This window comes from Myodes glareolus, chromosome 16 (genome assembly GCF_982192425.1).
Source record: "Myodes glareolus chromosome 16, mMyoGla1.1, whole genome shotgun sequence".
NCBI classification, from domain to species: Eukaryota; Metazoa; Chordata; class Mammalia; order Rodentia; family Cricetidae; genus Myodes; species Myodes glareolus.
The window spans coordinates 52,586,642-52,612,346 of record NC_142041.1 but is presented as its reverse complement, the minus strand read 5'-3'; the positions used below and the strand labels follow the sequence as shown (position 1 = coordinate 52,612,346).

At 41.8% G+C, this 25,705-nt stretch overlaps 1 protein-coding gene across 1 annotated transcript; it reads left to right on the top strand.

The window, feature by feature from the left end:
• Positions 1-1,099: 1,099 nt before the first annotated feature.
• Positions 1,100-24,289, top strand: Ggh (gamma-glutamyl hydrolase). The gene is made up of 9 exons (XM_085677292.2): positions 1,100-1,261; positions 4,645-4,759; positions 11,044-11,094; positions 13,393-13,477; positions 14,729-14,867; positions 18,545-18,651; positions 18,749-18,839; positions 22,381-22,518; positions 23,899-24,289. Exons 1-9 carry the CDS (start codon positions 1,153-1,155, stop codon positions 24,018-24,020), a joined length of 957 nt encoding a protein of 318 aa, XP_085533418.2. The 5' UTR covers positions 1,100-1,152; the 3' UTR covers positions 24,021-24,289.
• Positions 24,290-25,705: the final 1,416 nt, after the last annotated feature.

Sequence of the window (25,705 nt, the reverse complement as noted above, 5' to 3'; positions counted from 1 at the left end):
ACAATAGATCCTTATCAACTCAATTAGGCTCAAACCTGTTTGGCATTTTCTCACTATCTTTCACCACACCCTTCGGCAGTATTCTTCCTTTGCAATTCTTTTTCTTGATGCATGCCAGAACTATGCTGTTGTTCTTTCCACAAGTCACGCTCAGCCTTTTTCCTAAAGCATAAGCCTTTTACACAAAGACACCATTTAATAGACCTGCTCATCTTCAATAGGTTTTTCTATTTTAATCTAGAGTCTAACTGAACCTTGATAAAAATAGGAATTCCCGTGCTGCAGGCTATGAACGCATGCATTCTTCCTGTACCTTCAAAATACTTTTGTCAGCCTGAGACTTTAATTGCTTAGCTATTGTTCTTGTCGTTATTTTATATAACTAGTGCGTCTCTGGGATTGGCGCTAACAACGACGCTTATCAAGGACTAGGAATACTTTGAGTGTGGCCTGATCATGCCCTTTTGAGGTAGGTCCCAGGAGTCAGTAATTCTCTTAACCCAGTTCTAAGGCCACTGTGCTCTTCCGTTCCTTCGCCCAAATAAACAGAGGTCAGTAGAATGTCTCCAGGTAGTCATCTCCAGTCCTAACATCGAATGCTGCCAGCACATCTGAGCCAGGGACCTATGCTTTTATGCAGCGGAGTTCTTAGGCGACTTCTAGAACCTCACAGGCCTCCGCTACTTGGTTACCACACAGGGCCAGGCGGGACCCGAGGTCGCCGGCAGGTCCTGGTCTGGTCGCCTCGGTTCGGTGGTTCGGTGTGGGTGACCTCTCCCGGAGACATAACAGTTCACAGGGAGAACACACAGCACGCGGGGGCCAGCGGGGATTCACCCGCTGCGTCTCCACAGTCTCAGCAGCGGTCGCCGGGCGCGTGCAATTCGCGGGGCCGCGGGTCACGGGTCGCGCGCAGGGCGATGGGGCGGCGCCGAGCACGCTCCCTGAGCCGCCGGCCCCCGCCCCGCGGCCGCCGCACGCGCGCACCCGGACTGCATTTCCCATAGGCCTGAGCGGCGCGGCCGTGCGCGCCCTCGAGGCCCAAGCACCGCCCAGGCCTCGGGGCCGCGCCCCCGCCCGGCCCTCCCAGCGCGCGCGCCGCGCCGCAGAACCTTTGAAAGGCGGCCGGAGGCGCGGGCCGGCCAGGGGGCGATGGCGAGCCTAGGCCACCTGCTGTGCTTGCTGGCTTTGCTGCTGTGCGGGCCCTTGAGACCCGGGCTATCCAGACCCCAACAGCGCGGCCCGAAAAAACCCATCATCGGTAAGGAGGCCCGGTACCACGGCTAGGACGCACTCAGGGTGGGGACGGGTGTCAACGAGGGGCAGCCCCAAGTTGTCACTGATCCGGAGAGGTGTGCGGACCCACGACGCCCGCGGCTTCTCATCAAAGGAACTTTGTACTGATCCCTTCGAGAAGTGACGGCGTCTGCGGGGTCCGGATGAAGGCGCAGCTGCACGCCGCCACCGGGCACCCCAAGCAGCCTGGAGTGGTCTTTAGGAAGTACATACAGCTCAGGCACACTCAGGATTTGGGGCTTCCGCTTTTGAGCGTAAAAGAATTTCAGGGAGGGCGAGTTGTGAAGCCGAACTGGGATTTATCAAGAGTGGTAAGAGAGACTGTCAGTGTAAAAATGAAGCACACGAGAGAGCATGGAGTCTACTCAGAAGACTCCACTTCTAATGAGCAAGTGGTCATTGTTCAAGAGGTTTCCACAGGACCTCCCTCTCTATTCCTGTTCTCTTTTTTCATGATGATAATTAAGATTATAAGGAGGATGCAGAGATGTTCTGTGTAGGATAAAACCAGAACTTCAAGAGTTGAGCAGACTGAGGGGTTAGGATATGTCTTACTGCAACTGAAGTGAAATTCCTAGAGAAGTAAAGGTTTACCGCAGGGAAGGGAGAAACACCTTTATAAACGTGAATCCACTCCTAAGTGTTAGCTGGTGGGAGGATTCAACCAGACTCCAGTGTGAGGGGTACTTTTCCTGCTCTGCGTCCCCACCATTTTCCCTGCCTTTCTTGTCCCAGAAATTCTGCACATGGTTAAATTTATTCACATTTTTTTTTGGGTTGAGGACATAAATGAAGATACAATAAATTAAATAGAAAAGTGAAATAGGTAAGGAGTTAAAATGTGACTTGGACTTTGCCGTTCTTGGCATCAAGTAACAACAGTGGTTCTGAGGATTCGAATGTCAGTTCTGTTTGAAAAGTAAAGCATATAGTAGTTTCCAGCATATTTGCATTTCAGATGGTAAAATTGATTTGCAATCATATCAGACATTTGAAAAGCCACCAAGGAGAAATTTTGGTTAAAATTGGACAAAAGATGTTTATGGGTTAACGTATGTAGGATTATGTCATTTGATTGTTGTTACAGGTGAGCACTAAACAGAAACTAGAAAATTAGTTTATGAATTCAGGAATGATCCAGTTTTCAAATGGGTTGCTTACTAACACTTGAAACCCTTCCTCCATAGCTGTTTCCAGTGTCGGTTAGATTCTTCAAGTTTAATCGTGTAACATATGTAGTGAATTGCATTTGTAGGTTTAGGGAAAAGAAAGAAAAAAGAAAAAATGACAGGATTCATTCATTTTGTTTTTTAGAATCAAAGCAACTCTCAGTTAAGTATGGCAAAAAGTATGCTTTTGGCTAACCTGATCAACTGCATTTTTTCTTTTATATTTATAGTTATTTTGCATGTTAGTTATTTTTCTTTTATGTTTATAGTTATCAGCTATATTGCATGCTTATCACATGCACCTGTGAAGGTCAAAAGACAACTTTAGGAGTCAATTCTCTCCTTTCTCCATATGGGTCCTGGGGATTGAACTCAGGTCCTCAGACTCAGGAACCTGTCTACTAGTACCTACTAGTAGCCTGTACCTACTGCTAAGCTATCTGGAAGCCCCCTCTACCCCATCAATTAAGATAATATAGTTGATGGAGCACATACACAAAGGATTCAAGGACAAGACAGCCACAGAAGTTGTGAGATACCCTGAAGTGCACATGGTATTTGGGGCACATGTTGAGAGACAGGGCATACAGTCTGAACTCTTTGCCTAGGAATGGGACAAATGAATGGGCTGGGGTATGATGGTGGGATTGATTTACTGTTGCAGGCACTTGGGTTCCCATGATTCTTCATGCTGTCCTTGTAGCACCTCCCTTCTGCTTTACATCACTCTCTCTCCCAGGGTCCTGCTGTACTCTTCCTAGCCAAATTTCATTGTTCATTGTGAAGACTATCTTATCTGATGGGGAGGAGAGAAACATTCTTACTACATACATTTGGATGTTTGATATTCAGGAGTGATTCATGTCAACTATTGTAAGAAGCCAAGAATACCGATGTGATTGTTCCACTGAGACGGTGCGAGTGACATGCTGACTCACAGAGTCACAGATAGTCAATGAGCAGATGTGATGTTTTTTTCGTTGTTCACTTTTTGGAGGCTAGGGATGGATCCAAGACATTGTACATGTTAAGCATACACGGTCATTCATTGATGTATGTTGGATGTCAGTGTGCTGGACTCGGGTTTTGTTGGTAAGAGGAATTCAGAGAGATGTGAGGGACAGAGCAGGAAGTTGCAGAGCTTCTGAAGTCCAGTAACCTCTGAGGAATATAATGAAGATGGTAGCCCCTGTTGGCCTGCGTATCTCTGTCCCATTAACTCTTGCCTTCTTCCTTTCTCTTACATATTTCCAGTCTGATGGACTTCTTGCAGAGTGACCGGCTAACTCATGACCTTGGCATGGCACTGTTCATTTGCCCTGAATTTCTCTTCTTCCAAATGTGGGTGTATGGTTCATTGCCCCACCTCACTGATGCTTTGGATTAAGCGGCACATTGTATCTTCCCCAGAAGGACTTGCGCCACCTTGCTGAAGACTTGCTCTGCTTTCCCGGGAGGACTTGGCACCCTGTTTAAGAGACACCTTAAATGGGACACCTATTTCTTTGTGTTCCGTCTTGACAGAAGCACCAGCCCTCATAATTGGATCTAAAAAGGATCTCTGTATTGTTTGTCTTAACCTCTTTCCTCTTCCACCCACTACTATTGAAGCCTGTGGGGTAAAGATTTTTCTTTTTTCTTTTTCTTTAATTCTTGTGTCCTTAGCACCTAGTTCAGTGCCTGGCATACAGTGTGGTTAACCAATAGTGAATGGATGAAGGAGTCAGCTTTGTTTCTGTGGGAAACTAAAGCTTGAGGGTTCCTTCAGAAAGAATAAGGACCTTCTAATAGTCTCGATGAGTTTGGTTAATGCTGGTTACCTAGACAGATGGTTTAGAGAGATGGAGATGAAAGGTATTTTCATGTTGACTTTGCTAACAAGTATAGAAATGTGTCTTTGTGGGGCAAGGGGTTGGCACCTTGTAGACTTCGTGAGTTGTCTGAGGTTGTGTGAAGAAAGCTGGGGCTATTGTAAACTTACTTTGGGGACTTCTTTCACATTCCTGGTGAGGTAAGAAACTGCGATCATCCTTCTCCACTGCTTTCCCAGTAGTAGACTTGGAGGAGATGCAGACTGAGAAACCAAAGTAGTGACATTTGCGTTGTGCCACCATTCAGTTTTGAGTAAGAAATAAATCAAATTGCTTGAAATTAATACTTTTTTTTTAAAAAAATTTAGGAATATTAATGCAAAGATGCCGTACCAAGGAGATGAGAAATCTGGGAAAATATTACATTGCTGCATCCTATGTGAAGTACTTAGAGTCCGCAGGTGCAAGAGTTGTACCCATAAGGTATGCTTCTGGGGTTTCCGCCATGGATGTAAAGAGTGGTCTTTTATCTCTAAGATGAATGCCTTCTTTATTATGTTTGCATCATTAAATGAAGTTGCCTTTGATTTCAGCCATAAACTTATTGCCTGTAGGCTCCCATTAAGTTGTTTTTAAAGGTCTGTATGTCTATAATGTCACCGAAAGTATGCTATATGTCTGTTAGCATTGAGAAAGACATGATTGCTTCCGTCACCCCGGAAAAGAGACTCCTCACAGACACTATAAAAATCATAATAGAATCTCCAGTTTAGTCAGCTTTCTGCCAACTACTAGCATAAGGGAACACTTAAGGGATGAAGGACATCATTTAGAAGATGGCTATACATAAACTTCAACATCTGCCCAGAGCTTGTCAGTGATGACTGTATCAGTGTTGCTGCCGTGTAAACGAGAGGTGTTTTAGTTTTAAAGGTGTTCAGTTTGGGATTGGAGACATACCTCAGTGGTTAAGTGCACTTGATCCTCTTCTAGAGGATAAAGGTTTGCTTCCCAGAACCCGTGTAGGGCAGTTCACAACCACTTATAGCTTTAGCTGTGTGGGATCCAACACACATGTAGTGGGCACGCACGCACACACACACACACACACACACACACACACACACACGTACACGTACACTTAAAGAAATATAGTAATAAAAACACTTTTACAAAAGTATTTATTTTATGATATGACTCAGGAAAATAACATGGTTAATCTCCTACTTTCAGCTCAAAGGGGTTGATTGCATCACTCCTTTTTCACTTGAGAAAAGTTAGACAGAAATCTTGTAAGCACTTATTCTGTCAGCTAAAATCTGTGCACGAGAATCTTGTAGAATTCTCATCTAATCTATTGTGAAAATTCATGCCCAAAACACCATTGCAACCTATTGTGCACATAAATGCACTAAGGAGTTATAATCTACATGCTATTCGTATTCAAAGTGCAAATATTAGGATTGAGAGCAGTGGGTCTCACCATTCCTAATGTTATGACTTTTTAATACAGTTCCTCATGTTGTGGTGACCCCTAGCCATTAAATTATTTTCTTTTGCTACTTCATAACAGTAATTTTGCTACTGTTATATGTCCTAATGTAAATTTTTTGGAGATAGAGGTTTACTAAAAGGGTTATGACTCACAGGTTGAGAATCTCAGATTTATGGTTTCAGGAAAAAATAGTCTTTATGTTGAGATTCATAAGAATTGTCTTGTGTCACCTTTCACATTTGATTAACTGTCTTTACCCCGAAGGTTAGTGTTTAATTTGTTTGTGCTGAATCTGATCTCATGTGTAATCATTTACTCAAGTTATAGAGCTGAGTAAGAGGCCCCTGAAAGTCTCCAGCACAGTGTTTCAAAGTTTATGGAAGTTTTACAACACTATTTAAGAGGTTAGTGCAGATGTGGGAGAGACACTGCAGAGCCATCACAGTGGGCAGTCCTGTCCAGAGGCTGCTGAGAGTGTGGGTGTGAAATAAAAGGCTGTGGTTATGAGTTGATAGGTACGTGGCCTTAAAAATCAGTAAAAATGATGACTCATCAAATCCAAGGGTGCAGAGAGAGAAAGAGGTGGGAGTGATGGAAGCTGGGGAGTCTGGAAACCAGATGACTTGTGGAATAGTAGCAGTTATGACGAGAGACTGAAAACCTGATTGTCAGCATGCGGGCTAAACTTCAGCTTTGGCACTAAAGTTGATTTTGAGACTTACTGCTGGAAATTGGGATCATGTGATCCTGTAGTAACTGTAAAGTTTGGGGCAGAGATTCTACGTGTACAATGAAGAGACTTTTTGCAGCGTTACTGTTAGATTGGTTGCTGGGGCCACTTTCTGGTTCAGAGGGGAGAAGAAGGTGGATGGGAGACCCGGGCAGAATTTTGCTGTAGGTGATGCTTGACCTTGGTTTCAGCCTACCCTTTTCTGATTACCTTTCTCAGGACTTGGTACTTTCAGGTTGCCATTTCCAACTGTGGGACTCTTAGAAAAGACAGGGTCCTGAAAGGTTGAACACCACAGCCCAAGCTGGCCCCATCTGTTTTAGAATACGCTCAGTTAGTTCACAAAGCATTTAAAATAGTTTTGAACGTTTATACATCAGAAGACTGAAGTTTTGGCTTTTGAAAATAGTTTCCTAGGTCTTCCTGTCAGTAGGAGAGCTGTTGCCGTCTGGCACTGGTCTCCATGGCTGTTAATGCCACTGAAGCTACACTTGTTCCATCAGTATTGGGTTCATTTTATTGTGGAGACAGGAAGCTATTTCTCATGAACTGTTGAGAAGGTTTTTTAAAATTTCCCTGGCAGTTTCATGCATGTATATCATGCATTATGATTACACACTCATTCCTACTCTTTTAAAAATAATAGTTCAAAGTTTCTTTGAAAATTTCATACATGTATACAATGTATCCTGATCATATTCACCCCCTCCCTCTTCCAACTTCCTGTAGGACTCCCAGCCCACACCAAATACATTTCCCTTTCAACTTCATGTCTGTTGAAACAATACATTTTTCAGCCAGTAAATCCAATTAGGGGCTCATATTCATATCCACTGGAGCATGGACAACCTACCAATATCTCAAAAGAAAAGTGACTCTCCTCTCGCATCAGCCACCAACTGCCATCAGCTCCTTATCTGGGGGTGGGGCCTTGGTAGCCCCTCCCCCATGTGTGCTGGAACATTTAACTGGCTTGATCTTGTGTAAGTTTCGTGCCTGTCACCATAGCTACTGTGAGTTCAGCCATGGGTTTTAACTATATTTACAGTAGCATTCATGAAAGCCCTCTTGTGGGACAGGCTTCAAATTCAAGCAAGGGAATGGTTGTTTATTCTCACAGACAGTCTTGCCACTGTTGTTCCAGTGGGTGCATCTTGCTTGCCAGGTCTGTTATTTCATCATGTAGAATCTAGTGCTAGGTAAGACCGTTGGTGTCTTTCCTCTGCCAGAAGCCGGTGTAGCATCTTTCAGCGCCAGGAAAGCTAGCCAGCGGAAGAACTTCCTGCTCAGTTCAAGACTGATTTCTTTGTGTCCTACGACCAAAGTGTATGATGTCGTAAGCAGCCTTATCTTTTCCTATTCCCTCCCACCCCTGCCAACCACCCTCTCATCCCAGCGAACCCCTTCCCATCTTCATGTCTGTTTTGTTTTTGTTTTGTAATCCTCCTGGTTTAACCAGTGGACATTGTGAGAGTTCTTCCCTGGAGCCTGTGTCGGGATCCATCCCCAACATAAACTCTCTCTCTGGACCGGCCTGGAGGCACAGGAATAAAGACACAACTCACATGGCTTTACCAGGAGGGAGATTCCCAGTGATCCCTCATGAAATCCTGAGTTCACATCCTGAAAATTCCTCTGCATTTATTCTCCAAACAGCCTTATATATCAAAACATAAACCGAGGGGGAAATTCATTAGCGTTCTATTTCCCAGGTAACCAGGTGAATGGCTTTAGTCACGTCCACACCTTTGACCACACCTTTCTATGCTCATTTTGTCATGTCTCCCTATCTTCCTGCTCTGTATGCCAGCTCTGTCATGTAGGCCTGAATTAGCATCTCTATCCCAGGCAACCTCCAAATTACAAAGGCGCAGAACAACATCCTGACCCTTTGTTAGGGTAGCGATAGCCTGTCTGGGAGGGTATGTGACCACCTCAGGTGCCAGCTATGGCTTGAGAGCATGGCTGCCATACCATGTAGAAATATGGGCCTACAAGCCCGGACAACTCAACAGTAGCTAGACCACTGAAGACTTAACCTCCCTTCCCTAGGCAGCCATGACTGCCAGTAGTTCTCAGGGGATGGATGAGGTCCTCTGAGTCCTTTTTCCACACTTGGCGGAACGCTCTTTAGCCCAATCTTGTGCAGGCTCTGTGCAGACACCTGCAGCTGCTGTGAGTTCCTGGATACACAGACTATGTCATATCCAGAAGACAGCATCTTCGAGTCCTCCCTTTTGTCCTGCTCTTAAGTCCTTTAAGTCTCTTCTGCAATGTTCCTTGAACTTTGGAGTGATCCCAGTATCCTGTTTAGAGCTGGGCATTCAACAGTCACTCACTCTCATCACCTTGGTTATGAGTTTCTGCATTAATCACCATTTGCTGTAAAAATGAAGCTTCTCTGCCAAAGGCTGGGGGCAGCAGTGGTCTATAGGTATAAATAAATATTTAGGGAACAGTTTGACAACATGTCCATTTAGTAAAACAGAAGAAGCAGTTTACACTTAGAGCCTGTGATCTCCCCAGCCATGGGCCTTTGCCCACATCCATAGCACCAAGCGTGAACGTCCTTTAGAGTAGCCTCACATTAAACCAGAATGCAGTTGATTATCCCCCAACAGCCATGCCATGACTGCACCAGAGGACACATCCTGCCTGACAGGCTGGTACTGCAGTCTGTAAGATTCTCAACTGAGATGATTTTTTTCTTCTCTAGCTTCCTGCATTCTGCCTTTTGGCACCAGGAAAGCTAACCAGCAGGGAATAAACTTTCAGATTAGTTCAAGCTTGATTTCTTTGTATTGTGCAATTAAAGTATATGGTGTCCTTAGCAATAGGGCCAGTGGGCAACCTGACAAGAATTTTTGTGTTTAGAAACATCTGACAAGAAGCAAATGACCTCATTGTTCAAATCACACCTTGTTTTCCCTGGCATTGTCTTGAGACAGGTATGTTCATGTCACACTCCTCAATCATGTTGCCTATTAATAGTGAGGATCAGGGTTAAAGCATAGTCACAGATGGTGTGGAGGCTACTTGGTTAGCCGACTCAGGGGCTTTTGGTATGCAGCTGGTGGTAGTGACTGCCAATCGTGGTCCATGAGGAAGATTCTGAGATTTGTGGGACAGTCTGAAGAGGTTACTGAGGATACTGTCAGGATACTGAGAACACATGAACTCACATTCTCCCTCCTTATCCACCGCGAGGCACAGTCACCCGTCAGTTAATCATTCTGTAGGAGTTTCACTGATGGCTTTGAGGCTCTGAACCGAAAAGAAGTTTACTGTGACTTTGGAACAACCCACGTGGATTTCAAGAGTTTATTGCGACTTAGAGGAGAGCTGGGAAAGTTTACTGGGAGAGCATAGGCACATGCCAGGAACTACAGCTCACTTAGCAACAACAGGAGTCATGTTCTAAATTCACCCATATCCACCTGTATCTCTTTCCTGGGGTAGAAATGGACCGAATTCTACTGAGGAGTGCAAACGTTTATCACTCTGTGTGTGGACAGGTGTATGGAGAGGTCTTGTAGAAACAGTGTCGGGGAGTTATTGTGTTTCATATACACTTTCTACAGATACCACACTGTGATTTAATTAAAAATGTTTATGGATTAGTTTCTTTAGTTTTTCTCTGGGGAAAAGAAATAAAATCATCAGTAATATGGTGATTGCTAGGAAATCTTGTAAGGATTCTTGATCAAGTATGCTTCAGAATAGCTGAGCCAGTCCCAGAGGTCTGTAAATAGTGTGCCATGAGATCTGGATTGTTCTGGATTTCAAGTAGAGTACTCAGTCCTTTGCAGCTGGTTGGAGGGGATGAGATGTTGGGATTTGGTGTCCATTCATACAGTTTCCATTTCTCCAAGCTACCTGTAGGTAAGGTGTGTGGTAGTAAAGCTTTTTAAAAGATGTATTGTGTGTGTGTGTGTGTGTGTGTGTGTGTGTGTGTGTGTGTATGTGTGTGTCCCGTGTGCACATGCGGGTACTCACAGAGCCCAAAGAGGGTGTAAGAACTGTATCTGCAGTAACACAGTAGCTTGTCACGTGTATGAACAACTGGACTTGGATGTTTTAGAACAGCAGCAAGAACTTTATACTGTTGAACCATTTCTCCAGCCCCATAAAACTTTCAATTTTTTTTTATCTTTATATAAAATGGCTGAATATTTTTAGGTTTCTTGACTAATAGATATTACTAGTGTCCGGTGTTTGATTATATTAGCATCTACTTTAAAATATTGAATTTAATTAATCCCAGAAAAACAGATTAACATTTCTAATTAGCTCCACAGGGTATAATCCTGTGATTTTCATAGCTTGACAAGTTATACCTCTAGTGTAGAAATGCAATACTGTCTGATATTTAGGTAAAAGTGTTGTGGCACTTGCCCTGTATGTTCAAGGCCTTGGGCTCAATCTGCAGTACCTAAAAAGTCTTATTTTTTTATTTAAATGTTTAAAAATTAAGGTGGTGACTTCTTTTTCCTTAGGCTTCAGAAATGACTTCCTTTGTAAAACCGTTTTTATTATTTTCAGGCTCAATCTTCAACATACACAATATACAGAACTTTTCAGATCTATTAATGGGTAAGTTGGCTTGATATGGTATCAAGTCTTAATACAGTGTGTCAGTGTGTACATACTAAAGTTTTGCAACATGTCCGTATAAGTTTTGTATGTTTCTATAGAGCTATCTTAAAGTTTTCTGATAATTTCCCAAGTGCTTTTGTTGAACGTTTTGAAGGGAGATGTAAAGGTGCAGTGAAGAATGAGAGGTAGGACCAGACCTGGAGGCTGAAAGCCTGTACTGTAATCCCAGTGCTCTGGGAGCCCGAGAGAAGAGAGCAGAAAGTTCACCAGTCTGAGAAAGAAAAAGACAAGGGAGCCGAGTGCAGCCCAGTGGTAGAGGACTTGCCTGGTCCGTAAGGTTCAGGGTTAGTCTTAGTACTGGGCAGGAAGCAAGTAGGAATGTGTAATTGTTACTTACAGGACCCATGATTTTTTAACTTAATCTTTGTTTAAATGCCTAAATATTTTGAAATATCCAAGTTTTATGTCTGAGGTTACTGGTTGATCATCTTTCAGAGGTAATTTGAATAGTTCTTAGAAAAATTTCTCTGCTTCACCATAAACTATGTGAGTAGTTAGCCCATAAAATGGGATTTGAAAGCCAATGAAAACTACTCTTTATTGCTTTCAGCTTAAGGAGGTTGTGTTAAGACACCTAGGAAGTTAAGACACTGACCTTCTTCCAGAGACTGACTCCCTCTCCACAGCACAGACTCTGAAAGCTGGGCACTAGATTGGTGAAAATTACACTGAAATAAACAGAAAAAAAAGTATAATAATGTAAGCTCAAAAAATACTTTCCGTGAGGTCACGTGGAGTGAACTTCGCACTGTTTTATGGAAGAACACGTATGAGACAAAGTATGGAGCCTGTGCTCAGGGAGACTGTTATCTGGGGTGTTGGTCCAGTTTTTCTGTGTAAAGAACTGTAAGGTCCCATGAGTTGGGTGTGGTCAGAGGCAGCTTTTAAAATACGGAGTTAATGGGGCTTGGGCTCCTCCAGTCATCCAGGGCTTCCTGCTGTGTTTCAGCACACAGACTTAGTTTCCTGACAATGGAAGCCAGTCTTGTCACAGGCTGACACCAAGCCTGAATCATAGAAGAAGAATGATATATTTCTTCAATGCAAAAATAGCCTCTGTCTGGTAAGAGGGCCTAAGATGTACTTGTCACACAAGCCTAGTGAGCTGAATTCATCCCCACATGTGGAAAGAGAATACGTGTTCTTCTCATACACCTCTCTATCTCTAACACACACACACACACACACACACACACACACACACACACAAATTAAAAATAAAAGACTCCAGCGTAATATTATAAACTCATATTCAAATATTTTTAGAACTTCAATATGTTCAGTCCAACTTTTGTTGGCCAGAAAAGCCAGACCACTTTTGAATAGGTCTTTGTTATCTTAAGGATATATTGAAAATTATTGTTTTTTCAATATAGTGGTTCTTTCAATATGTGTTAAAGAAATAAAACATTTAACATTAATTTAAAAACCTGATATAAAAACATCATAATTTTTTAATATATTTTATTTATTTGGGTAGAATAAAAAGAAATCTAACATTTGTGACTCATCTAAGACTTCTGAGAATGACAATTGTGGATTTTCAGGATTTCCTAATACTTACTATGTTCATTTCTTTCTTTTTGTGTGTGTGAGTTTTGAGACAGGGTTTCTCTGTCTGTCTCAGCCTGTCCTGGAACTATCTCTTGTAGACCAGGCAGGTCTCGAACTCACAGAGATCTCCCTGCCTCTGCTTCCCAAGTGCTGGGATTAAAGGTGTGCACCCCCACTGCCCAGCTCTGTTTATTTCTTAAGAAGTATCAGGATTGTGAAGAAGCAAATTCTTGTAGATATTTAATTTTAATCAAAGTAAATGTTATGATTATTATGTGCTTTGTAGTTTTATTCTCACTTGCGAATTAAAATAGATGTGTATTTATAGATGGCTTGGCCTTGCTCATCACCCTAATTCATAGCCAGCCACACCTGGAGATTTGTTTCTTCATCTCCACCCTCTTCGGTCTCTCTCTCTCTCTCTCTCTCTCTCTCTCTCTCTCTCTCTCTCTCTCTCTTTTTGCTTTCGTTTTGTTCAGATTATATTTTGCTCAATGAGCTTGTTTATTGAAGAAGTTTTAAAAGAGTATGTGCAAAATTATTAACCACAATAGTTTCTGAATGGCTAGATTATAAATATTATATAGTAATAATGTAATAGTAATAATGACATTTATAAATGAAGCATATTTATTTACTTGGTGAATGGAGAAAAATATATCTTAATTGATTTTGTTTCAGAATCCTTTTTCCTGGAGGAAGTGCTAGCATATTACATTCAGAGTATTCCCAAGTGGCCAGAATATTTTACAACAAGGCCATAGAGGTAAATCTGCTATTGCTCATTACTCTAAATGGATTGTCTCTTTTCATAGGATGATTGTCTTTCATAAAGGATATAGTCTTGCTTCCTTTACAGATAGTCCAGCCTTACTCCCCGTAGCAATCAGACACGTGTTGTGCGGGAATCAAGTGTCTGTTTCCACCTGTTATTTTTGTTTCATGTAATTTCGGGATTCTAGGAGTGAGCCACTCCTCACAGCTAGTACACCTCGTCCCTCTCTGTGAGCTGTTCTTTTATGTACCCGTGTGATGCCTGCGCTATTAACTCTCCTCCTCGTGGCTGTTCCATCCAGCGTCACCCTTCTTCCGAGCCACATGCTGACACCAGACACAGCTCATGCCGGAGAGGTTTTATTCTGAGCCAAGTACAAGTCAAAGATAAGAGTTACAGAACAAACGGAGTTTAAAAACTAGTTTGCCAAGTTGATGGTGAGACACTACAGTAGAGCAGGCAGGTCTCTTATGTGAGATTCAGGTGCTAGCTCACAAAAGTTTTAGCTTTAGGGCTGAGGAAGCCAGATATTTGCTACATTCAGCATTATATTTCAAAGACTGTACCTAGTAGTAATAAACATATCAAGTGAGACACAGAGGTTGGTAATAAATGCCTAGTAAAAGAGATTAAAGATAGCTCCAGATAATTCGGGCTCTTAGTCTGCAGCATGCTGTCTTGACACAGGCACAAAGTTCTAGTTAGTCAGTCGAGACTCTGCAAGACAGATGTGGCTTTATCAGAGAACTTCAGTTCACATACGTCAGGCCCTGTGTGTTAGCCATGCAGACCATAGACAGTATGCATGCCTTGCCTTGGACTTGCACTTCTGCTGTGGTGTCTTAGATTCCTGTTTCTCCCTTGACATATTGTTAGCAATTTTTCATTTATTGTTTCTGGCATTCAGATCTTGCCAGCCTCTCCTAAACATTTTCCTCAATAACAACTCTTTTGAGATACATGCTTAATAACTTTTAATAGCTAGACTAAATAACTCATGGCCTTTTAAACTCTTTGGATCAAGACATAATGTGCCCACAACTGCCTTTTTCTAACCTGCCTCAGAGTATTTCTGAAAACAGGTTAAGTATAGCCTACTTACGAATCCCAGAAAATCCTGCAGAAATCTGTGTTGCAGTAATAATAAGCAATATTGTGTGTTGCTTGTTAGAGACAGACGGCAGACAAACACATACCTGCACAGTTTGAATGAACATAGTTTTCTCTTTCATTCTCCCAAAGAGTTATGACGATGGAGACTATTTTCCTGTGTGGGGAACATGCCTTGGATTTGAGGAGCTTGCCTTTCTGGTTAGCGGAGAGAGCTTACTAACGCTCACAAACACTGTCTCGGTGCCATTGCCATTGAACTTCACTGAAGGTAAAAATACACTCCAACTCTTCTAAAAATATTTCTCAACAGGACTAGTAAACACTGAGTATCAAGTCGGAAATGTTTACTAGTCTTTGAATTATTTGGCGACCAAGACCATGAATTCACTCTTACTCATTTGTGGAGATGACAGGAAAGTTTGTCTTTTGATAATATATTGCTTCTATTGGTCTCAGGGTCATGTGGTTAAAAATTCAGAAACCATCAGTTTCTCTTAGTCTCATGTCTTTTCACTGAAAAAGTTTTTACTTCTACAAATTCTTTCTGAGAATTAATCAAAATGATGATTTCCAGTTTGCATGTGTAATACTTAAAGTACAAATCTTATAAGTAGATATTATTGCTCTTATGCCAGAATTCTCTCTTTGTCTACACATGTTGTTTCTGTCTTGAGTGTATTATATTGCAGTTTTATTCTGGCACTAAACACTTGGAATTAGCAAGACTTCACAAATTAAAGGGCTCGGTGCCCAGCAAGACCATTGTGTTTGTGTACTACTGAAAGACAATTGCCAGGCTACACACACACACTCTTGCTAAGTTGCTGCAACTTCACAGAGCTCAGGAAGGTACTTATATTTGCTTATCATCTTGGAACTTCCATGAGCTTGGGTTTCTAGAGTTCCGGAATTTTTATTGACATTTTCTTTCAAAGCATGTTTGAATTATTGTTCAATGGCTGAATTCAGTCTCCTGAACCTCTTCCATTTCCAGAGTTTGGGCTGGTTGAAAGTCCTCTAGTCACTGATTAGTCTATCTGGTAGTCAGCCCCATTCTGGTAATGTAAGAGTTAAGTATTAATCATCTCATAGCATAATATTACTCATGAAATTTCAGTGGTTTAAGACATGCTTAGAAATCTAAAACAAATTCTATTTAAATTCTAGATCATTTTGATTAAGTGCTACCAACTATAGACATTCTCATTAAGGATTTTGGGAGGGAAAGGTAGTGATCATTCATAGAATTCATAGAATGTCCATACATTCAAAAGTCTTATTTTCATTATTTCAATCATTGTAAGAACATTATGGGAAGTATATGTTTAAGGTTGGGCTTTTGGGGTTGCAATATAACAGAAGCTCAGTTTATACACCAAAGCAATTATTCAGGGTGCTTGGGTTCTCAACTGAAGCTGTTGACAAGAATATGAGGCCTGACTTGGTGTCAGCCTTAGACACTTTGGGACTGTGTTTTCACTCCTGTGCTAGTATTCTGATCTTTGTGCCTGACTATAGTCCCGCATGCCTCTCCCATTCCCAGAGGATGGCTACTTCTAAGTTCCCTAGTCACATGGCTAGTCTCTCTGGTAATCAGCCCCATTCTGAGGTGGTCTGTGGAGAAACAGCGCTTCCTTTGTCTGTCTGCGGAGCAGATCTTTTCTTTGGCTTAGCTGGCACTCCTTTCTCCTTGGTTGGTTGCTTAGCCTTTCTTCAGTTGATTAAACTCGTTCTTTGTCAGTTTCATACATGAATATAATGCATATTTATTCTCCCACAGCCTCTCATCTCCCTCTTCTCCCTCCTACCCATTAACTGCCCTCCTCCCTTCTCCTTTTCCTCATGTCTTTTTGATTTTTGTTTTGTGACTCACTGATTTTAACCCCGCCTCTCTGTGTTTTGAAAGGTATTTCACATTCCTCCTGTCTGCTGATCTTTATGCCTTTCCGCCTCCTGCTGCCATGTCCCTTGAACTGTGGAGAAGATGGAATGAATGTTTGTTTAGGACTGAGCATTCTTCTGACCTTTACACCTTTTCCTCCTCCTACTTCCATGTCCCTTGAACTGTAGAGAAGGTGGAATGACTGTCCTGTTTAGGATTGAGCTATCTTCTGACCTTTACATTTTCCTCCTGCTGCTGCCATGTTCCTTGATCTGTAGAGAAGGTGGAATGAATGTTTGTTTAGGACCAAGCATTCTTCTGACCTTTACATTTTCCTCCTGCTGCTACCATGTTCCTTGATCTGTAGAGAAGGTGGAATGAATGTTTGTTTAGGACCAAGCATTCTTCTGACCTTTACACTTTCCTCCTGCTGCTGCCATGTCCCTTGATCTGTAGAGAAGGTGGGATGAATGTCCTGTTTAGGACCGAGCATTCAAGCATCACTTATTCTCATCACTTTGATGAGCCACGAGTCTACATTCATTGCAAAGAGAAAATTCTTTAACTAGCTAGCATTCTTTAAAGGCTAGCATTTGTCTGTAGGTATAAACACAAATATTTAGATTATGGTTTGTCACCCATGTCAGTTTAGCTAAACAGCAGTAGTGAGTTTCCCTTTAGGGCCCGTGATCTTCCCAGCGTCCATGTTAGACATGCATTGGCCCAACCACAGGCGCTTCTCTGGAAACACTGTGTTTTGTTCACCATTTACTCATCCTGATTATGTCGTAATAATGTTTGCTGTTTGGTTGCCGGTCAGTGACTCAGTGGATTTTATTTTTTCATGTATAAGTCATTTCTCCATACTTAAATTATTTTAGGTGTCTGGGTTTTATAGGCCCAGGCATATATTTTCTCCTCTGAAGGCAGCCTTAACTCTAATCTAAGAGAAGTTGCTTTACTCCTGTAGCAATTATGACTCTTATCGTACCTGCTTTTCAGGTTGGCACTGCAGTTAACAGGGTTCACAGTTGGGTTAAGCCATTGTTGCCTTTTCTCCCCCAACAACTTGCACGGCACTTTCTGGTCCTATGCAAGCTCTCCAGCAGGGAGGAAGCTTCCATCCCAGTTCCAGCTGGGTTTCTTCATTTTATGTATTCAAGAGGTGTGGTATCTTCAGCAAGAGGATCTTACTATTTAGTTCTGGGGGCAACTGAGAGGAATGGAAACAATTTATATTGCTTTAGGAGTCTCGTTTTCCTCCCTGGTCAGCAATTCGTAAGGCTGTGTCCCACACCTACCACTGGGATTTGTAGAAGCAGCATTTCCTAGTCATGCAGGGTGTCTCTCTCTTTTTTTTCTTTTTTAAAATGTATACATTTTAAAAGAAAATTTAATTTTATTTCTCTCTTTATCTCTCTCTGTCGTGTGTGTGTGTGTGTGTGTGTGTGTGTAGAGCAGAAGGAGTAGACTCTCCTGAAGCTGGAGTTAGAAGTGATTGTGAGCTGCTGTACATGGATGCTAGGAATTGAGCCTGAATCCTCTGCAAGAGCAGCATGTGTTCTTTACTGCTGAGTCGTCTATCCAGCCCTGCACCTTAAAAGTTTGAATTGGTTTACAAAGCAGTAGGCTCTTTTATGGCCTTTTGTTTTCATTAATCTGTTCTCCGTGTCCTCTCCTTTTAAGTTCTATATACCTTTGAAAATACATTGGAAATGCTACGTCCTTTTCTGGGAACACAAGCATACAGATTTGGAAATTGTTCTTATTTTTCAGAGGTTACTGAGACCCAGAGTTAAGATTCTCTGTTCTTTCATGGCTAGCCTATTTGTAGTTATTAGAAACTTAAAAACAGGGAGTTCCATCTGGAGCATATCATCTTTGTACCCATGTTGGCCAGGCCTTGGCCCGACTGTAGACACTTCATGAAATGTGCTGTGCTCACCATTTACTCATCTTAATTATGTCTTAATAATGACTGCTGTTTGGCTGCAGGTAAGTGACTTAGTAGGTTTTATATTTTTATGTGTTTCAGTCATTTCTCTGTGCTTAAATTATTTTAGGTGCATTACAGGGCAGAATGTTCCGGAATTTTCCTGCCGAGTTATTGGTGTCACTAGCATTAGAGCCTCTGACTGCGAATTTTCACAAGTGGAGCCTCTCTGTGAAGGTATCCCCTGGTTATACAACCAGTAGTATCTCCTTGGGCAACAGAACACATTTAGGGGAACTACAGAATTGACCCCTGTTTTATTCTTATATTTTAGAACTTTACAGAAAATGCGAAGTTAAAGAAGGTTTTCAATATATTAACAACAAATACAGATGGCAATATAGAGTTCATTTCATCCATGGAAGGTATGTGCCACTATAGAGCATAGAGACTTAAAATTTTCTCGTTTTAATTTTATAGACCTCTTTTCTTGGGAGTGAAGTTATGTGACTTTAGAGTTCAAAGACAGAACATCCTGTCCACATTCCAAATCAGTTGAGGCTGACCTGGGGTGATGACGGAGAAGAGTGAGGGTCAAGGAAGGGTGAAGGCTGAGGATGAAGACCAGATGGAGAAAGGCACTCTGTTATCTAAGTCAGCATACATCTGTGTGCCTCATTGTGAATGGTCGGCGAAAACAATTTTTGAGTTAATAAAAAAAAGCATAACAAAATATATACTATATTTTTGTTTGCTTTTTGAGGCAATCTCTCTCTGTAGTGCAGGCTAGCTAGGAACTCTCTGTCTCAGGCTGGCCTCCAGCCTGTAGCAGTCTTCCTGTTTCAGCCTGCTGAGCTCTGTGGCAACAGGTGTGTGCTACCAGGCTTCCTCCTAGATGGTAATATCTATTCGATCTAGTTTTCATCTCTATGATCTTTCAAAACATGATGTCAGGACATATCTATAACTCTTGTTAGTAACTTGGAAATATTTTTCATAGAGGAGACGTACAATTATTACAGTAGTTATTACACCAAAGAGGGGATTTGCAAGTGTTGGTAACACATGGTTGTTTTAGTGTGTGTGGTGGCAAATACGGTTTTTAAGAGATGTTACTTTCCTGACTTTATGTTCTGTCTCTCAGAATGTGTGATGACTGCATGGCTGTAAACTTAAATGGGACCCTCCATGAGAAAAGGCTGATGGGGTATTTGGAGGAGCTGGAAACAGGAAAGGGACCCAGAGACAGAAGACACTTTCTCTGCTTTTGTATCATGTAGACTCTTTGATTTGGTGAGGCTGGAGAGAGCGACCTGAGAGGACAGAGTCCTAGAGAGGAGACTACCACCGAAAGGAGGGGCAGTGATTGTTACTTGGAGATTGGCCTTGCCACTGTGACTTCATCTGTTTTATGTTGCTGTGACTGAATCTCTGAGACTGCATAATCTAAAAGGAATAGAGGTTTATTAATCTCCACTCTTCTGGAGGTTGGTGGGTCCTGGAACATAGTGTTAGCATCTGATGAGGACCTCCTAGCTGTAAAGAGCATCACTGAGTTTCACAGGGCAAATCACGAAGGGATATCAGGGCAGTTTTCCTTCTTACAGAGTCACTAATGTTATTATGGCCTCACCATAATAACCTGTTCTAATCCTAATTCCTACAGGTTCCACTTCTATATACCAGTAACAAGATTTAGGAATTAACTTTCCAGCATCCAAATCTGGGGGAATACTCCTAAATCATAGCTTATTTGTTAAACCAAGAGGTGGAAAAAATATCTATGCAGGAAATCCTGAGAAATGTTGGTCAGCTCAGGGTGAAGTGAGGTTGTTACCTTTCCACCCAGTTGCTAGTATCATCACCTCCCAAACATCTTGCAGTAGAAATCTTGAGTCCACTTTGGCTTCCCTGCCTCATTGTCTGCTTCTAAAAACTTTAGGCTGATTTCTGTTTCCCAAGCCCATCTTGTATAGACTTTCTCCTCTCTACCCAGCTTCCTCCTAACCGCCCATACAGTTACCTTGCACCTAGCATGAAATCTCACTGAGAAACAAGCCTAGAGTTACCTGGTCAGGTAACCCGTACTCTCTGCTGCTTTCCCTGCAGACTGTGTTCCTTTGAGATTTGTACATCCATTTCTGCCCTCTGCAGACAGAGCATTGTTTCCCACCTCTCTTTTCTCCCATATTTTCTCATGTCACCCAAAGCTCCTCATGTCCCTGACGCCTTCTGGTAAGCTCTCTTCTACCTTGAAAAACTCAAGCCAGCTCTGAATGAAGAGAGGCCTTCTTCACCATTCTCCTCTTTATGTCTTGGTGCTCTGTGTGTTTGCTCTGTGCTCCTTGGGAATGTTGCTCTTTACTTGTATTTGTTCAAGCTCTGTCTTTCCCTCTAGACTAAGAGCCCGCTGAGAACTGGAGTTTTGTCTTTCCTTTTTCTGGGGCTTTGGGGAAAACAGAGATAATGAACGAATGGCCATTTAAACAAGAGTATAGGGTTGGTAATTAGAGATTTGAGTTCCTTGGTTCTTCTGATCATGTCATCATACCAGACTCTTGTGAAAATTTCAGAGCCTGATACTTTGATGACAGCCGTGAGTTAGGAGCCCTTGATGCTCCACTTCTTCATATTTTTATCTCACTTTTGATCTTGTTCTAAATTAGTGACGCGGGTTATAATTTCTACAGTTGCAGAAGAATGCCTTTGGGCACTCAATAACCATTTTCTAAAGAGCAAGCCTTACTTGTTTCTGATGTCAGCATTCATATGTCTGTGTGTGCCTGATTATCAGATAAATCCTCCTTTAGACATTTAACCTCAGCCTTGCTTTTGCCTGTGAGTCCTCCCCGAATAGAGAGAGACAGTGCAGCAGCGTGAGAGGGAGAGGAGGCAGGGGGATGTGAGGGGTTTGTGTTTAGAGCTGCTCGCTGGCACTGTTTGCTTCTTGTGCGCTCCAGTAAGGCTGGGTGCAGGGTTTCCTTTCTCTCCACCTGCTGTGCAAGTGGAGAGTCGGAGTGCGGCATGAGAGGATGGCGTTCTTTCTCTGGACGGCTGTGTTCTCCAAGTGCTTTCCGAGAGCCATCGTGGTTTCCATTCTAAAGCACCGATGGGGAGGGGCAGATGTTGCTTTCTATTCAGATGAGGAAAGACACATGTGGATAAAGACTTTTAGAAATATATACCGTCCTAAAAAATGAAACTGCTAAAGCATGTAGGAAAGGTGAGGAAGTGATGCATGACATTTTCTCAGTTCTAACCAGTCAGCATGCAAACGGCCTTTCTCTTATATGACTTTCTCCCCACACTGAACTGTTTTCATCCTAATCTAAAAGTTTAAGTAATTTTACTTAGCTAAGAGTATGTATAATATCTAAGAGTTCTAAACACAATTGACTTACAATCGCTCAGAGTACAGCTGTTTTTAAACTATCAAAGTTTGTTTTAGCAATTGTTTCCCTAAAGTCACTAATCATCTCACAGGCTAAGACAGATTGGTGAATATAAAAATGATGGCATGGTTTGTTCTTACTTCCTTAAGTCATTGTGGAATTAGAAAATGTATGAAGAGGGGCAAGGCGCAGACCTAGAGCCGAGTGTGCACTCAGGCCTGAAGATAGAACTCACTGGTAGAATGTATACTTGGCGTGGGTGTGGCCCTAGATTAGATGCACAGTCAAAGAAACCGTTCACCTTGCTGTTGAACTGGAAGGATTCCCAAGCCAGCTGTTTTACTTCACTCTCATTTCCGGGAAATTACAACTCACATTCATGTTTTAAGAGGATGCAAATCAGTAAGATGTCCTGGCCACAAGCAATGCTTTGTGTGAGCCCATATGTGCAACTTTTATAGTTGTGATTTTGGTGAGTTGTAGTGTTTTATATGGTTTGTACATGGCATGAAACAGTGTAGGAACATTATCATAAACCATTCTTTGTGCTTACTGTTGTGTGTTCTCCACTCAGGATTTAAGTATCCAGTATATGCTGTCCAGTGGCATCCTGAGAAAGCCCCATATGAGTGGAAAAACTTGGACGGTATTTCCCACGCACCAAATGCTGTGAAGACTGCGTTTTACTTGGCAGATTTCCTTGTTTCTGAAGGTAATGTATATGTGGGTGTATGATCTCTTTACTCTATTATGACTTTGGAGGGAAACTGTGTGCCCTTCTCTTGGCTCCTGTATATTTTTTATTCTTTAGCTGTTAAATAAGGTCTACAGATTTAATTAGAAATATTAAATAATGTGAAGGTCTTGAAATTGAGATATTAGGTTGTCATTAAAAGTCAGGGCAACTATATTTAACAGAGCCATCTGTGATCTAGTGGTCTGAATCCTTGAACAGTGATTTAAAGAATGTGGAGTTCTTTTTTTCTCCTTGAATACTTTCAATTCTGATTTTCAAGAACAATGATGTAATTATAATAATTTTGGGGCATTATTTGTTATTTTTTCAAGACAATGATATAAATGGAAGTATATCCTGTCACAGCCTGGGGCTTTATGATTGTCTGTCTGTAAGCAATGGGATACTGAGAAAAGTTATTAGTCTGGATTTTCATGCATTCTATACTTGTGGTTAAAAGGAGAATTTGGGCGTAGGTACGTTGAGTGGTATTGGCGAGAGCGTAGAGGCAGTATGCAGGGGACAGACATCACTGAGGTGACCAGCTGAGGACTCGATGAGCCCAGTGTTCATCTTAGCCCCAGCTTCCCCCCTATGCCTTTTGTCTGCCTTCTTGCTCACATTAGAAATCTAACAAACTCTATCTGGTCTGCGTTTGAAATTATATATAGTTGAATGGAGGAATTTGTGAAAAACATCCAAGTGAGTTTTAAACACAACAAAACCATCCCATGTGTAGTGTTGGCCCAAAGGAGCATCTTCCTCCATGGGCGGGAGTGGACACCTTAGTGGGCAGAGCAGGCTTTGCTATAGCCTAAATCTTATGATGGTTGTTGGATCTATATCTGCCAACATGCTTTATAAAAACATCAGGACCTGTATTGACTCTGACATTATTCTCAAAGCTTAGTTCTCACCCATCTACAAGCCTCTCGCTGGCCTCCTTTGTTGAATAATTCTGCCTTGTTTCCTCTGCTGGCACTCACCTTAGTTTTTCCACTCCTTTAACTTGTGCACCCTCCCAGTGCGGGTGTGCTGTAAAGTCCACCATTTAGTTCTGCATGTCCGCTCAGCTATACTTCCCTGGTAGCGGGTCCATGTCCTGTCCTGTGCACATTTAGCCTTGTAATGAACGGTAGACTGAATGGGGGACGAGAGCTGCTCTAACGACAGCGACTGTGTTTACGTCGGCACAGCTGTATTGGTATTGTATGCATCTCTGAGGCATTTTTCTTCTTGCCCTTTCTTTCCCAGTGAATAGTCCTGATCTCAGGAAGAACTGTTATAAAGTAGTCTTTTGAAAATCTTGTCAACCAATCTTTTTTAAAAAAAATGAACATTATTTTTCTCTTGCAGCTCGGAAGAACAATCACCACTATGAGAATGAATTTGAGGAGATGAAATCCTTGATTTATCAGTTCCAGCCAGTTTATACTGGAAATATTTCTTCATTTCAGCAATGTTACATGTTTGACTGAAAGTCTTCATTTGGTAACAAAGCAACTTGGCGTAATTCAGTGACAGGGATTTCTGTCTACAGATTGAATTGCTAACTCACTGCTCACAGCACTGTGAGAAAGCCACACAGATTCCTTTTCTGTGCCTGCTTCTGATTCTTAACTTAAAATATGATTATTTTTATCAGATTTGATAATTTGACAATGAAAAAGATAAATAGTCATGGTGTCTTTCATAAATAACTTATTGGTGTTTCAGGATTCGAAAAATATAATTTTTTAAAAATATACTTATTGTGTGATTTCTTATTGTTTCCAGGAGTAAAAGCCACCCCACATCTACCTATCTTATTTTGACTAAAGTCTTTTTAAGTTCTACCTCCAGGTCCTTATGACTTGAATGACAGGCGTGTGTGTGAGCGCGTGCATGTATGTGCGCGCACCTGTGTGTACATAAAGGTATATAAGCATTTTTTTCTGCTTTGCTTTAGCTCATGATTAATTTACTGAAATCATAGTCTGTATATTTTAAATTTTATCTGCCATAATACATAACACTACACTGCCTAGAAATACCTGTGGCTACTTGTAAAATGAGAAGTTTCCCCCCATGGAAAATAATTGAAAACCATTCATACATGTATTTCTGGTGCGTTCCAGTCTATTTCTCTTTTGTACTACTCTCCTTAACCACTTGCTATCCCATATACATCCTCAGAAGTCTAAAACATAGGTATTCCTTGGGGACCTGTGAGCTGCTAGGAAATACAGGTTCTTTTTTTTTAAGTTTAAAAAAATATTTAATATGTATATTTTTATGTGTCTCTGTGTGGTGTGTGGGTATGTGTTCGTGAATGAACTATCTAGTGGTGTTGGTTCCCCTGGAGCTAGAATGACAGGTGGCTGGAAGCCACTGACATGGGTGCTTAAAATCTAACTTGGGCCCTTTCTCTGCAAGAACAGTATGTTCTCTTAACCGCCACTCTATCTCCTCAGCCCCAGAAAGAGAGGACTTGATATGTGTCTAATAAATGGCGCTTATAATTTGTTTTCCACTCTCGTTGAAGATGATATGTGGAGGTGGAATTATGCTGGAGGATGTATGAATGATTTTATGTGCAGAAAAGTGAGATAGGTGTAAGTTGTTTTGATTTACATTTCTCTGATGACTAAGGATATTTAGCATTTCCTTGATCTTCTTTCAGCCATTTTAGATTCCTCTGTTGAGAGTTGTCTGTTTAGGTCTGTACTCCATTTTTTTTTATTGGACTATTTGTTCTTTTGATGACCAATTTCTTGAGTTCTTTGTATATTTTGGAGATCAGACCTCTGTCTGATGTGGGGTTAGTGAAGATCTTTTCCCATTCTGTAGGCTGTCGTTTTGTCTTATTGACTGTGTCCTTTGCTTTACAGAAGCTTTACAGGAGGTCCCATTTATTAATTGATTCTCTTGGTGTCTGTGCTACTGGGGTTATATTTAGGAAGTGGTCTCCTCTGCCAATGCATTCAAGTGTAGTTCCCACTTTCTCTTCTATGAGATTCAATGTGGCTGGCTTTATGTTGAAATCTTGAATGGCCAAGATCAAATACATGAATGACAATTTATGCTGGGGAGGTTGTGGGGTAAAGGGAACACTTTTACATTGCTGGTGGGAATGCAAGCTGGTACAGCCCCTTTGGATGTCAGTGTGGTGATATCTCAGAAA